This window comes from Rhinopithecus roxellana, chromosome 7 (assembly GCF_007565055.1).
Source record: "Rhinopithecus roxellana isolate Shanxi Qingling chromosome 7, ASM756505v1, whole genome shotgun sequence".
NCBI lineage: Eukaryota > Metazoa > Chordata > Mammalia > Primates > Cercopithecidae > Rhinopithecus > Rhinopithecus roxellana.
Window position 1 is genome coordinate 60,047,756 of NC_044555.1, and position 12,847 is coordinate 60,060,602.

General features: G+C 46.8%; 1 protein-coding gene across 2 annotated transcripts in view; it reads left to right on the forward strand.

The window, feature by feature from the left end:
• The first annotated feature begins 569 nt into the window (after positions 1-569).
• GNL3L (G protein nucleolar 3 like) overlaps positions 570-12,847 on the forward strand; it is a 37,016-nt gene continuing 24,738 nt past the window's right edge. Inside the window, exons 1-2 of one of the 2 annotated variants that reach the window (XM_010354453.2) lie at positions 570-660; positions 3,135-3,200. In XM_010354453.2, coding sequence (XP_010352755.1) covers positions 3,185-3,200 — 16 coding nt within the window. In that variant the 5' untranslated portion in view covers positions 570-660; positions 3,135-3,184. Of the gene's footprint in view, positions 761-3,134; positions 3,201-12,847 lie in introns of both variants that reach the window. The other variant, XM_030933804.1, reaches the window with a different exon arrangement.

Below are 12,847 nucleotides of genomic sequence, written 5' to 3' on the forward strand. Positions count from 1 at the left end.
GAGGCTTCTAGTTGTTCTGGTTTCTGCTCCAGCTCGGGTTGGGTCTGACCATAGATCTGAACGTATGCAGAGAGAGCTGGGAGTGCTCAGGGATTGTCTGGGGCCCAAGGACCCGGGAAGGTGGTTGGGAACAGCTAACCAATTCACTTCAGGTGGGGAATACTCGGCCAGACATGTGACCTAGGCGGCCATTTTCTCACACCCTGCTGTCGCCATCTTCCATGCAGACAAAGAGACCATCCCCCACCCTTGTCTGATTCGGGCGTGGTGACTGCGTGGTTACTGAGATTTGGAAGCACGCATATTTAACCCCAGACAGATGCCCGCAGACAACATTTTGGCTTGCAAGTAGGGTATGTAGCCGCACCAGTCAACCCGCCGCTTCTTCCCGGTCACTTGGCCGTCCTCCTTCTCCCTCCTCCGCTATTTCCTTACCTACGGGGCAGCCAGGAGGCGGGGCCAGCGTGGTCGCGAGGAAGGGACGGGCGGGCGCGAGCTGTCAGTCAGAAGCCCCGCCCCTCGCGGAGAACGCACAGTGGGCGGAGTCGGGCGCCGCCGGCCTGGGATCCGGAAGTCGGAGCCTAGCTGCGCGAGAGCATCTGCTCGCCCAACCGACTTGTCGTGTTGCCCTCGCTTCTCAGATCTCCGCCGGAAGTGTAGGTAAGAAACCACTCTCCTCTTTTCTTACCTAGACGGCCGGGCAGTTAGGATCGTGTATTGGATGTGAAACCGAAGATGCCCGCCAGCCTGGAATAGAGAGGTAAACAGCCGGATCCCTTCCAGGGTAGAAGGACCCGGAAGAGGGGCAGGGTTCGTGGCACACGTGGAAACGCGCCTAATTGCCTTTTCGCCGAGTGGAGTTTGCCGGGAGAGGGGCATTGCCCCATCCCAGCTAGAAAGGTGTAGACCCGGGACACACGGTGTAGAGAGGCACAAACTTCACTTGTGTGGTGAAGCGTTGATCGTCCTCAAGATAGTGAGGCTCCATTCTGCATTCACCCTGTATAGACAGGAGTCGACCCACCGAAGGAATGGGGGACATCAACCCCAACCGTGTAGAGACATCTCCCTCAACCCAGCTGAGCATCGCAGACTTCTCCCGACTTAAGGCACTTCCTTGGCTTGGCTCTAGACAGCCGCCTCGAGGCACCTCCTCAGGACAGACAGAGGCTTTGATGTATCTGCCCCCATACCAGTATAGAGGAGCTTAGAAACATTTAATATACAGAGGGAGGGCACCTCCTCCCCATTCACATACATAGACTTAGAGCCCTCAGTGTCCCTCCCCAACTCACCCGTTCCCAAAGTGGTTGCAGATATAGGCCTCATCCTATAGACAACTAAGCCGATTGCCCCCTCCTCCTAGGTTAGATTGAGTCCCCATTGTGGAGAATCAGACCTGATCCCTACTTCCGTAGCCCCCGTTTTACCGAATGTGTAATTTTTCGAAGCACCCAAACAGAAACAGACCTTAATCCATGAAGAGACAGGTCTGCCCCTTGAGGGGCCATGGGGGTAGAGGGGCTCAGATGTGTTCCTCTCCTTTTGAGGTAGACACAGATCATCCCCCTACCTCCCCTACCTCCCCCAAAGATTTAGAATCACTAAATGTAGCAAGGGAGATACCCCACAGGAGCAGATATGCAGATCTCCCTCCCTGTAATGTTGAGAGGGAGTGACATCGTTGATTACTCGGCAGTGCAGTGCCTACGGTCTCTCCCCTTTACCCAAGGTGGTGGAGCTCAGATCTGTTTCTCTCCACCCAGGGTAGAATCACAGACGCCCCCACCCCCAAGTATTAGGGCTGATCTCTTAATTTATAACTGCATTGCCTGCCCCTTCCACACACCACCCATGCAGAGAACCAGAGCCCCTATTTCTTTCAGTGTTAGTGTGCTGCTGACTTCAACCAGCATAAAAGATGAAAGTTGTCACAGTCCACCTCCCATAGAAGGGTCCAGAATAGCTCACTGCAGGTAAGGTGCAGACCTGCTTATTCAAAGCTGCATAGTTGCGGAATCAGGCATGTTGATCCCGCACCTCAGCCCTCTCCAGGGTAAAGAGATGCAGGACCCATTCCCACAATCTAGAGATAAACAGATCTGTGGTTCTTTTCCCATGCAGCAGAGATGCACACAGCCACTTTGTGGGTTTCCCCAGTTTCTCTGCACCCCAGAGTAGGGGGACAGATGGCAATCCTCCCAACCCAAATCACCAAGGTATAGACCCCAGGCATAGGCACAGATTTTTACCCCTTCCAAGATTTTGGACTTATCTCAGTCCATATAGACACTCAGGTAAGAATCCCTGTTCTGTGGCCGGGCACGGTGGCTCAAGCCTGTAATCCCAGCACTTTGGGAGGCCGAGGCGGGCGGATCACGAGGTCAGGAGATCGAGACCATCCTGGCTAACACGGTGAAACCCCGTGTCTACTAACAAAATACAGAAAACTAGCCGGGCGCGGTGGTGGGCGCCTGTAGTCCCAGCTACTGGGGAGGCTGAGGCAGGAGAATGGCGTAAACCCGGGAGGCGGAGCTTGCAGTGAGCTGAGATCCGGCCACTGCACTCCAGCCCGGGCCACAGAGTGAGACTCCGTCTCAAAAAAAAAAACAAAAAACAACAACAAAAAAGAATCTCTGTTCTCAGGCCCCTTTTCCCCAGGGTAGACTCCTGGGCTCTATTTACGCCCTTTCCCACCACCTCTCCAGAGGGTAGATGAGATATAGAATCCCCTACTTGGGAAAAGAGGCACTATTATCACCCCATATAGAAGTAGACCATCCTTGCGTGCCCCTTTCCCCTCAGTGTGGAGGTGTTTAGCACTAGTCTTCTACCTAGAATATAACACTACAGTGTGGAGGAGTAAGAACCAAAGACCTCATCTGATGATTTGAGCCACTGACTCCACCCGGGATGAGGTTGAGACCTATTCCTCCCTTTGGGTAATATGACACTTCCTTCTCTGTGTGGACTCAGCCATATGAGGCTCTAGCTTCAGCTTCTCCCAGTTTTCCTAATTATTACGGCTTCCTCATAATGTTCTTTAACATTTTACTTTTAGGGGACTTAGGAGGGGGCTTGTGGCATTGTGGTTCCCAGCTGTCTTCAAATTGCTTCTTCTCCCATTCTTACAGGAAGAGAACAATCAGATTTGAATCTATCTGCTTTCAAGCTGGTCATCGCGATGAAACTTAGACACAGTGAGTTTCCTTTACCACCCCTCCCAATCCTGTGCTTGTAATGAATATTCATAGAATTTCACTGCAACTTTTTGTTGTTTTGGGTTTGGTTTTTTTTTTTTTTGAGACGGAGTCTTGCTCTGTCGCCCAGGCTGGAGTGCAGTGGCCGGATCTCAGCTCACTGCAAGCTCCGCCTCCCGGGTTTACGCCATTCTCCTGCCTCAGCCTCCTGAGTAGCTGGGACTACAGGCGCCCGCCACCTCGCCCGGCTAGTTTTTTGCATTTTTTAGTAGAGACGGGGTTTCACCGTATTAGCCAGGATGGTCTCGATCTCCTGACCTTGTGATCCGCCCGTCTCGGCCTCCCAAAGTGCTGGGATTACAGGCTTGAGCCACTGCGCCCGGCTTGGGTTTTGTTTTGAGATGGAGTCTCGCTCTGTCACCCAGGCTGGAGTGCAGTGGTGCAATCTCAGTGCACTGTAACCTCCGCCTCCCGGGTTCAAGCATTTCCTGCCTCAGCCTACCGAGTAGCTGGGATTATTGATGTGTGCCACCATGCCAGGCTACTTTTTGTATTTTTAGTAGAGACGGAGTTTCACCATGTTGGCCAGGCTGGTCTCGAACTCCTGACCGCAAGTGATCTGCCCCTATTGGCCTCCCAAAGTGCTGGGATTACAGGCGTGAGCCACTGCGCCCGGCCTTCACAGCAGCTTTTAAAAACTGCTGAATATGTTTCAGATCACTCAGTCTGGGTCTTTTTCATATGGTATCATTGCTGTCTTCCTGACTTCCTTGTGAGAGAATGTTTCCCTTATGCCCCATTCTCAATTTATAGATGAGGAAACTGAGGCTTAGCAAGGTTAAGTGATTTGATCTGAGGTGAATTGCGATAAATAACATATCACACTGCCTATAACCCCAACATGTCCTAACATTTTTCTCTATCAGTTGGTACCATAAGTTGTACTAGTGGTTAAGAGCGTGCTTGTAATCCCAGCTGCTTGGGAGGCTGAGGCAGAGGAGAATTGCTTGAGCCTGGGAAGCAGAGGTTGTGGTGAGCCAAGATCATGCCACTGCACTCCAGTATGGGCAACAGACTGAGACGCTATCTCAAAAAAAAAAAAAAAAAAAAAAAGAAAGAAAAAAACAAAACAAAAAAAGAAAAGAAAATGATAACATTTGGATAGTACACTGGCACTGGGTAGGCTGGATGAGGATTGTGCAACCCAGTGGCTCTGTTTTCTGTGTAAGTGCTGGCCCTGCCAGTGGACAGCCTGGTGGGAAAAAACTTAATACATTTTTTATATAATCATAAAAATGTCATCAAGAATCATACTGTTAATACCAAAAGCAAATAATCATACTTTTTTAAAATTTTAATTTTCATGTTTTTTGGAGATGGAGTCTTGCTTTGTCACCCAGGCCAGAGAGCAGTGGTGCCATCTCAGCTCACTGCAACCTCCACCTCCTGGGCTCAAGCGATTCTCCTGCCTCAGCCTCTGGAGTAGCTGGGATTACAGGTGCCTGGCACTGCGCCTGGCTAATTTTTGTATTTTTAGTAGAGACGGGGTTTTGCCATGTTGGCCAGGTTGGTCTTGAACTCCTGACCTCAAGTGATCCGCCTGCCTTGGCCTCCCAAAGTGCTGGAATTGCAGGCGTGAACCACCATGCCTGACCAAATAATCATATTTATAAGTAACACAAGAAAGGTGGTAATTATACTTTATTTAGGAACATCTAATACTAGATGATAAAAATATTGATAGTGATGGAAAAGACAAAAATTACCTGGTTAAATAAAGTAGGATATATGCATACTTAAGAATTCTGGCTGTTTAAAAAATAAAGAAGTATTGTATAGAAAGATTGTATGTAAAAACTGTATTGTGTGGAAAGACTATTAGATGGAAAGATGTTCAGATTTGCTAACTGAAAGAAGTTGGCCCACAGGACTACAGTATGTTATCTTTTATGGAAGAAAATGGAAGGAAATAAGTATATTGGTATTTACATAAAGAAAATGATGCACAATAAACTAATAAAGTGCTTTCTTGTGGCAGTGAGGGGACTGCAATGGATAGGGACAAGCATGGGAGGGAGACCTCAAAATAACACCTTTTTTTTTTTTTTTGAGACGGAGTCTCGCTCTGCCGCCCAGGCTGGAGTGCAGTGGCCGGATCTCAGCTCACTGCAAGCTCCGCCTCCTGGGTTTACGCCATTCTCCTGCCTCAGTCTCCCGAGTAGCTGGGACTACAGGCGCCCGCCACCTCGCCCGGCTAGTTTTTTGTATTTTTTTAGTAGAGACGGGGTTTCACCTTGTTAGTAGCCAGGATGGTCTCGATCTCCTGACCTCGTGATCCGCCCGCCTCGGCCTCCCAAAGTGCTGGGATTACAGGCTTGAGCCACCGCGCCCGGCCAAAATAACACCTTTTTATTTTGGAATCATATGACTATTACCTGTTAAAAATATAGAATAATTCTACACATCTACATTAGTGAGGAAAATGGTGAAAATTTAATAGAAAAACTTCCTATTTGCACACAAAACCAAGACCTTCACTGGTAAATTGCAATTAATGATCAGACTAACTGGGGTGATTGCTGGGAAAGATGGGGGGAGGTACCATGTGGTGCAGCTGTCTGCACTCTGGCCTGGGGATATCTTGGACCCAAATGATGATGATCAAGTCTGGGAATGTTTTTGAGGAGTGCTGAAGAGTGTTCAAATGCAGTTTTACCTGTTGTGCATTCTTTTAAATTTTTTATTTTTTTTGAGACAGAGTCTCGCTCTGTCTGCCCAGGCTGGAGTACAGTGGTGTGATCTCAGCTCACTGCAACCTCCGCCTCCTGGGCTCAAGCGATTTTCCAGCCTCAGCCACCCGAGTAGCTGGGATTACAGGTGCCTGCCACCACACTTGTCTAATTTTTAAATTTTTCGTAGAGATGGGATTTCATCGTGTTGGCCAGACTGGTTTTGAACTCCTGACCTCAGATGATTATCCCGCCTTGCCTCCTAAAGTGCTGGGATTACAGGCATGAGCCACTGGGACCAGCCTATTTTTTATTTTTTATTTTTACATTAAAAAAATTTTTTTTGAGATGAAGTTTTGCTCTGTCCCCCAGGCTAGAGTATAGTGGCAGGATCGTGGCTCACTGCAAGATCTTGGCTCACTGCAACCTCCGCCTCCCGGTTCAAGCAGTTCTCCTGCCTCAGCCTCCCGAGTAGCTGGGATTATAGGCGCCTGCCACCACACCCAGCTAATTTTTATATTTTTAGTAGAGATGGGGTTTCACCATGTTGGCCAGGCTGGTCTTGAACTTGTGGTCTCAAGTGATCTGCCCACCTTGGCCTCCCAAAGTGCTGTGTTTATACGTGTGAGCCACCATGCTTGGCTTATTTTTTATTTTTTTGAGATGGAGTCTCGCTCTGTTGCCCGGGCTGGAGTACAATGGCATGGTCTCGGCTCACTGCAACCTCTGCCTCCTGGTCTCAAGCGATTTTTCTGCCTCAGCCTCCTGAGTAGCTGGGATTACAGGTGCGTACCACCACGCCCGGTTATTTTTTTTTGTATTTTTAGTAGAGATGGGGTTTCGCCATGTTGGCTAGGCTGGTCTCCAACTCTTGACCTCAAGGGATCCACCCGCCTCGGCCTCCCAAAGTGCTGGGATTACAGGCGTGAGCTACGGCGCCTGGCCACTGTTCATGTTTGAGTGGTTATTTTTTAAGGGGGGAGTGTTCTACCACTTAAAAAGTTTACAACTGGCAGGGCAAGATGGCTCACGCCTGTAATCTCAGCACTTTGGGAGGCCAAGGTGGGCAGATCACGAGGTCAGGAGTTCGAGACCAGTCTGGCCAACATAGTGAAACCACATCTCTACTAAAAATACAAAAAATTAGCCGAGTGTGGTAGTGTGTGCCTGTAATCCCAGCTACTTGGGAGGCTGAGGCAGGAGAATCACATGAACCCGGGAGGCGGAGGTTGTAGTAAGCTGAGATCGCGCCATTGAACTCCAGCCTGGGTGACAGTGCGCGACTTCATCTCAAAAAAAAAAAAAAAAATGTTTACAACTATTGGTGTTGGTGGCACAGGTGTATAATCCATGGAACTTGCCTACTTGCCTGCCTTGTCTGCCTGCTGGTTGGTTACCAAACACTGATAAAGATGTCATAGTAGGACAATGGAGGGGCAAAGGAATTGCGACTTTGTGCAGAAGTGCGATTGTAATAGACTGTGGGATGCTAGCTGGTCAGGAAGGGAAGAAGGATGGCTGACAAATAAGGAACTGAGTAGAACGTTCAGGTCTCCAAGAGGTTGTACAAATGGTCTTGAAGATAGGACAGAGGGGTGTCTGAGACTGCTTTCAGAAGTTCAAGCAGTTACAGGTGGTTCCCCCATAGGTGTAACCATAGGAATGGGTGGGTGAGTGGCTATGATTGAGTGGAGATCCTTGGAGGTGAAGATGTCAAGGAAGTGGGAAATCTAGATTGTTGGAAGGGTTGCCTGGCGATCTCCAAAGTCACCCAGGTTGTTGGTGGCAGGAGTTGGGTCAAAAGAAAAGCAATGAACCAGGTGCTTCAATAGATGAGGAAAAGTAAGTCATAGATGACAGGCATAGCAGCCTAGTTGGGGCCTCAAAAAGAGCAGGGTTTTTATCCTATCCCTCTCCACACATTTTTTGAGATGGTGTCTCACTCTGTCACCCAGGCTGGAGTGTAGTGGCGCTGTCATAGCTCATTGCAGCCTCAGCCTCCTGGGCTCAAGCGATCCTCCTGCCTCAGCCTTCTGAGTAGCTGGGACTACAGGCATTTGCCACTATGCCCCACTAATTTTTTTTTTTTTCAGTAGAGATGAGGGTTTTTCTGTGTTGTCCAGGCTGGTCTTGAACTACTGAGCTCAAACAATCCTCCCACCTTGGCTTCCCAAAGTGCTAGGATTACAGGTGTGAGCTACCACACCTGGTTTTTCTTTCTTTTTTTTTTTTTTTCTTTCTAACAAGAGGGAAAAATAGTCTCAGCTTGGCACTAGTGAGTCTGGAGGACTACGTTCTCTACCTACTGACCCCAGGATAAACATGTGCCAGTGAAAACAACCACCACCTTTTGAGAGGCCTGCAAGTGAAACATTGTCCTTGGGAGAGCCAAGTCTCAAGGCAGGAGCTTGGGGAATTGATCCCAGGGAGAGGTTGTTAGGGGAGTGTTGATCACCCAGGTGGGAGTTTCAGAGAATGTTGTGGGGAGTTTGATGCTATGGCAGAGGAAGGATGAGAGGAATGAAGTCAGTGGGTGTACAGGGACATCTGTGGGTGACAGTATGGGAGATATGGGATTAACGAATACAGAGATCTGCTTTTGAGTACTGATAAATTGGTGATTTTAGGCCTAGATGATGTTGGTGGATGCATTGAGGCTCAGAGAGGTGTTAAAAAGTTCTTCAAGGTCATATAGCTAGGTAGTTGTTGAGCCAGAGTAAGAATGTCTGCTGGTTATAAAATGGGTGGCTGTTTTCTCTCTGGAGTTGTTGAAAAATCTATGAGCAGAGGCTCCTGAGTGCTGGGAGGGATGACTGACTGTACCCCCTTCTCCTTTTTTCCTCCCCGCTTCTCTTCTCCCCTCTGAAGCACATTCTTTTTCTCTCCAAGTGATGTATTTTCTTTCATTGTGTGCTTGTATCCATTGCAGGCACTCAGTTTCCAGGGAAGTTAGGCTGATGGAAATTGTTGAGTAAAATGTCCAGACCTGGTTCATTCCAAACCTCACATTTTTTTTGTTGTTGTTGTTGTTGCAACATGAGTACTTCAGAAGAAAGGAGACTGGAGGTCTGTTTTGTGTTTATTTATACTGGTTATTTAAATTTGACCCATTCATATTTGTTATGAGACGTTTATGTCTGGTCAGATTTCTACCGTCTTATTTTTTATTTATTTATTTTTTTGAGAGGCAGTCTCGCCCTGTCACCCAGGCTGGAGTGCAATGGTGCGATCTCAGCTCACTGCAACCTCCGCCTCCTGGGTTCAAGCGATTCTCCTGCCTCAGCCTCCTGAGTAGCTGGGATTACAGGTGCCTGCCACGATATCCAGTTAATTTTTGTATTTTTAGTGCAGACAGGGTTTCACCATGTTGGCCAGGCTGGTCTCGAACTCCTGATCTCGTGACGCGCCCACCTCAGCCTTCCAAACTGCTGGGATTACAGGTGTGAGCCACCATGCATGGCCCTCTGCCATCTTATTTTATATTTATTGTTTATTTTGTTTCCTCTTATTCCCTTATTTATGCTTTGCTAACTTGATGAAGTTTTTAAACAATCCTCCATCAGTAATTAAAGTTATGTTGGTAATTGTATTCATATTTATATCAAACATAATTAATTCTGTATTTCTCTCTCACTTTACTAAAGTTGAATAATGACTATTTTGTAACCTACCCTTTCAAAACGAAACCTTTAGCATGCTTTCATGCTTTTGCTTTTCCAACCCCCATTACTTGATTTCTGGATTTTGTTGAAATCATTTGATATTTCAGTTCTGAGCTATTTCCTTATGATATGCTTCTTGGATTTTAAGAATCCTTTTTTTGTTTGTTTGGTTTTTTGAGACAGGGTCTCACTCTGTCGGCCAGGCTAGAGTGCAGTGGTGTGATCATGGCTCACTGCAACCTCTGCCTCCTGGGCTCAAGTGATCTTCCTGCCTCATCCTCCTGAGTAGCTGGGACAACAGGCATGTGCCATCACACCTGGATAATTTTTTTTTGAGACAGAGTCTTGCTCTGTCGCCCAGGCTGGAGTACAGTAGTGCGATCTTGGCTCATCGCAACCTCCACCTCCTGGGTTCACACAATTCTCCTGCCTCAGCCTCTCGAGTAGCTGGGATTACAGGCGCGTGCCAACATACCCAGCTAATTTTTGTATTTTTAGTAGAGACGAGGTTTCACCACGTTGGGCAGGCTGGTCTCAAACTCCTGACCTCAAGTGATCCATCCACCTTGGTCTCCCAAAGTGCTGGGATTACAGGCGCGAGTCACCGCGCCTGGCCCCCAGCTGATTTTTGCATTTTTTTGTAGAGACAGGGTTTCACCATGTTGCCCAGGCTGGTCTTGAACTACTGAGCTTAAATGATCCACCTACCTCGGCCTCCCAAAGTGCTGGGATTATAGGCGTGAGCCGCTGCGGCTGGCCCTTAGAATCCTTTCTTAATATATCTTCCAGTTCTTAGCCACATGAGAGCTTGGTTGTTTAGATTCAGTGATTTTCTTTTCTTTCTTTCTTTCTTTCTTTCTTTCTTTCTTTCTTTCTTTCTTTCTTTCTTTCTTTCTTTCTTTCTTTCTTTCTTTCTTTCTTTCTTTCTTTCTTTCTTTCTTTCTTTCTTTCTTTCTTTCTTTCTTTCTTTCTTTCTTCTTTCTTTCTTTCTTTCTTTCTTTCTTCTTTCTTTCTTTCTTTCTTTCTTTTCTTTCTTTCTTTCTTTCTTTCTTTCTTTCTTTCTTTCTTTCTTTCTTTCTTTCTTTCTTTCTTTCTTTCTTTCTTTCTTTCTTTCTTTCTTTCTTTCTTTCTTTCTTTCTTTCTTTCTTTCTTTCTTTCTTTCTTTCTTTTTCTTTTTTTTTTTTTTTTTTTTTTGAGGTGGAGTCTCACTGTGCTGCCCAGACTGGAGTGCAGTGACACCATCTCGGCTCATTGCAGCCTCCACCTCCCGGGTTCAAGAGATTCTCCTGCCTCAGTCTCCTGAGTCGCTGGGATTACAGGTGTGTGCCATCACGCCTGGCTAATTTTTGTATTTTTCGTAGAGATGGGTTTCACCATGTTGGCCAGACTGGTCTTGAACTTCTGACCTCAAGTGATCTACCCGCCTTGGCCTCCCAAAGTGCAGGGATTGTAGCTGTGAGCCATCACTCCTGGCCTCAGTGATAAGTTTTACTAGATTTCCTGCCCACCACTATTTGTTTCCTTTTGCTTGGGATCTTTATTCTGATTTAATTTTTATTTTGCCAGTAGTTTTATCCAAAGGGAAACACAGGGCCAGGCGTGGTGGCTCATGCCTGTAATCCGAGCACTTTGGGAGGCTGAGGCGAGCCAATGACTTGAGGCCAGGAGTTTGAGACCAGCCTGGCCAACATGGCAAAACGCCGTCTTTTGTAAAAGTACAAAAATTAGCCAGGCACAGTGGTGCACGCCTGTAATCCCAGCTACTCCGGAGGCTGAGGCAGGAGATTTCCTTGAACCCAGGAGGTGGAGGTTGTAGTGAGCTGAGGTGGCACCACTGCACTCCAGCCTGGGTGACAGAGCGAGACTCTGTCTCAAAAAAAAAAAAAAAAAAAAAAAAAAGAAAAGAAAAAAGACAGGTGGTAATCTTTGCTCACCTGAAAATGTCTTTTTGTTACCTTCACATAATAAGAGTGATCTATTGGTTAGAATTTTATCTCTTTATCTTTGGAATTCAGAAATTTCATCAGGATATGTCCAGGGTATGTCTTTTTGGTTGTTAATCTTTTTTTTTTCTGTTTTCCTTTTCTTTTTTTTTTTTGAGGCAGGGTCTCTGTTGTCCAGGCTGGAGTGCAGTGGTGCCATCGTAGCTCACTGTAACTTTGAACTCCTGGGATCAACCAGTCCTCCTGCCTCAGCTTCCTGAGAGCTAGGACTACAGGCACGTGCCACCACACTGGGCTAATTAAAAATTTTTTTTTGTATAGATGAGGTCTCACTATGTTGCCTGGATTAGTCTCAAACTCCTGGTGTCAAGCGATCCTCCCACCTCAGCCTCCCAAAATGCTGGGATGACAGGGTGAGCCATGGTGCCCAGCCTTGGTTGTTAATCTTGTTGCTGCCTGTTTCTTTCCAATCTGAAACCTCAAGCCTATGTTCAACTTAAGGAACTTTTGTCTGTTATTTCAGAAAATTATTGCTTCTCCATTTGTACCCTTTTCTCTTTCAGGAACTCCTGTTGTTTAGATTTTAGCTTTCTTGGCTCTATTGTCCATTTTTTCTTTTATATTTTTGCTCATCATTTCCATTTCTTTGAATTTTTGCTCTAAGTGAGCTCCCTCCTTTGGTCTTCTAGCGTATTAATTTGATTGTTAGTGATGTCTTTTTTGTTTTTCACTATTTCTATTGAATTTTTTTAAGAGACAGAGTCTCACTATGTTGCCTAGGCTGTTCTCGAACTCCTAGGGTCAAGTGATCCTCTTGCCTCAGCCTCCCAGCTAGCAACAGGCAGGTGCCACTGTGCCCAGCTTCAGTTTTGACTGTTAGAGCAGTCTGTGTTTGTGTATTTTTTTTGAGAAATGGGGTTTAGCTATGTTGCCCAGGCTGGATTAGAACTCCTGGGCTCAAGGGATCCTCCTACCTTAACCTCCCATGTAGCTGGGACTACAAGTATGTGCCACTGCACCCGGCTTTTGAATTTTTATTCAGTGTCAAGTTTTGGGAAATCTTTTTTTCTCACACAGTTCCTTTGAAGTATCTTCTTGATTCTCCTTAAGAATTTGCAGTAGCTCAAGACTAGCCTGGCTAACACGGCGAAACCCCGTCTCTACTAAAAATATAAAAATTCGTGTTTTTGTATATGAATTTGGGAGGCTGAGGCAGGAGAGTCGCTTGAACCTGGGAGACAGAGGTTGCAGTGAGCCCAGATCACACCACTGCACTCCATCCTGGGCAATAGAGCAAGGGTCGGTCTCAAAAA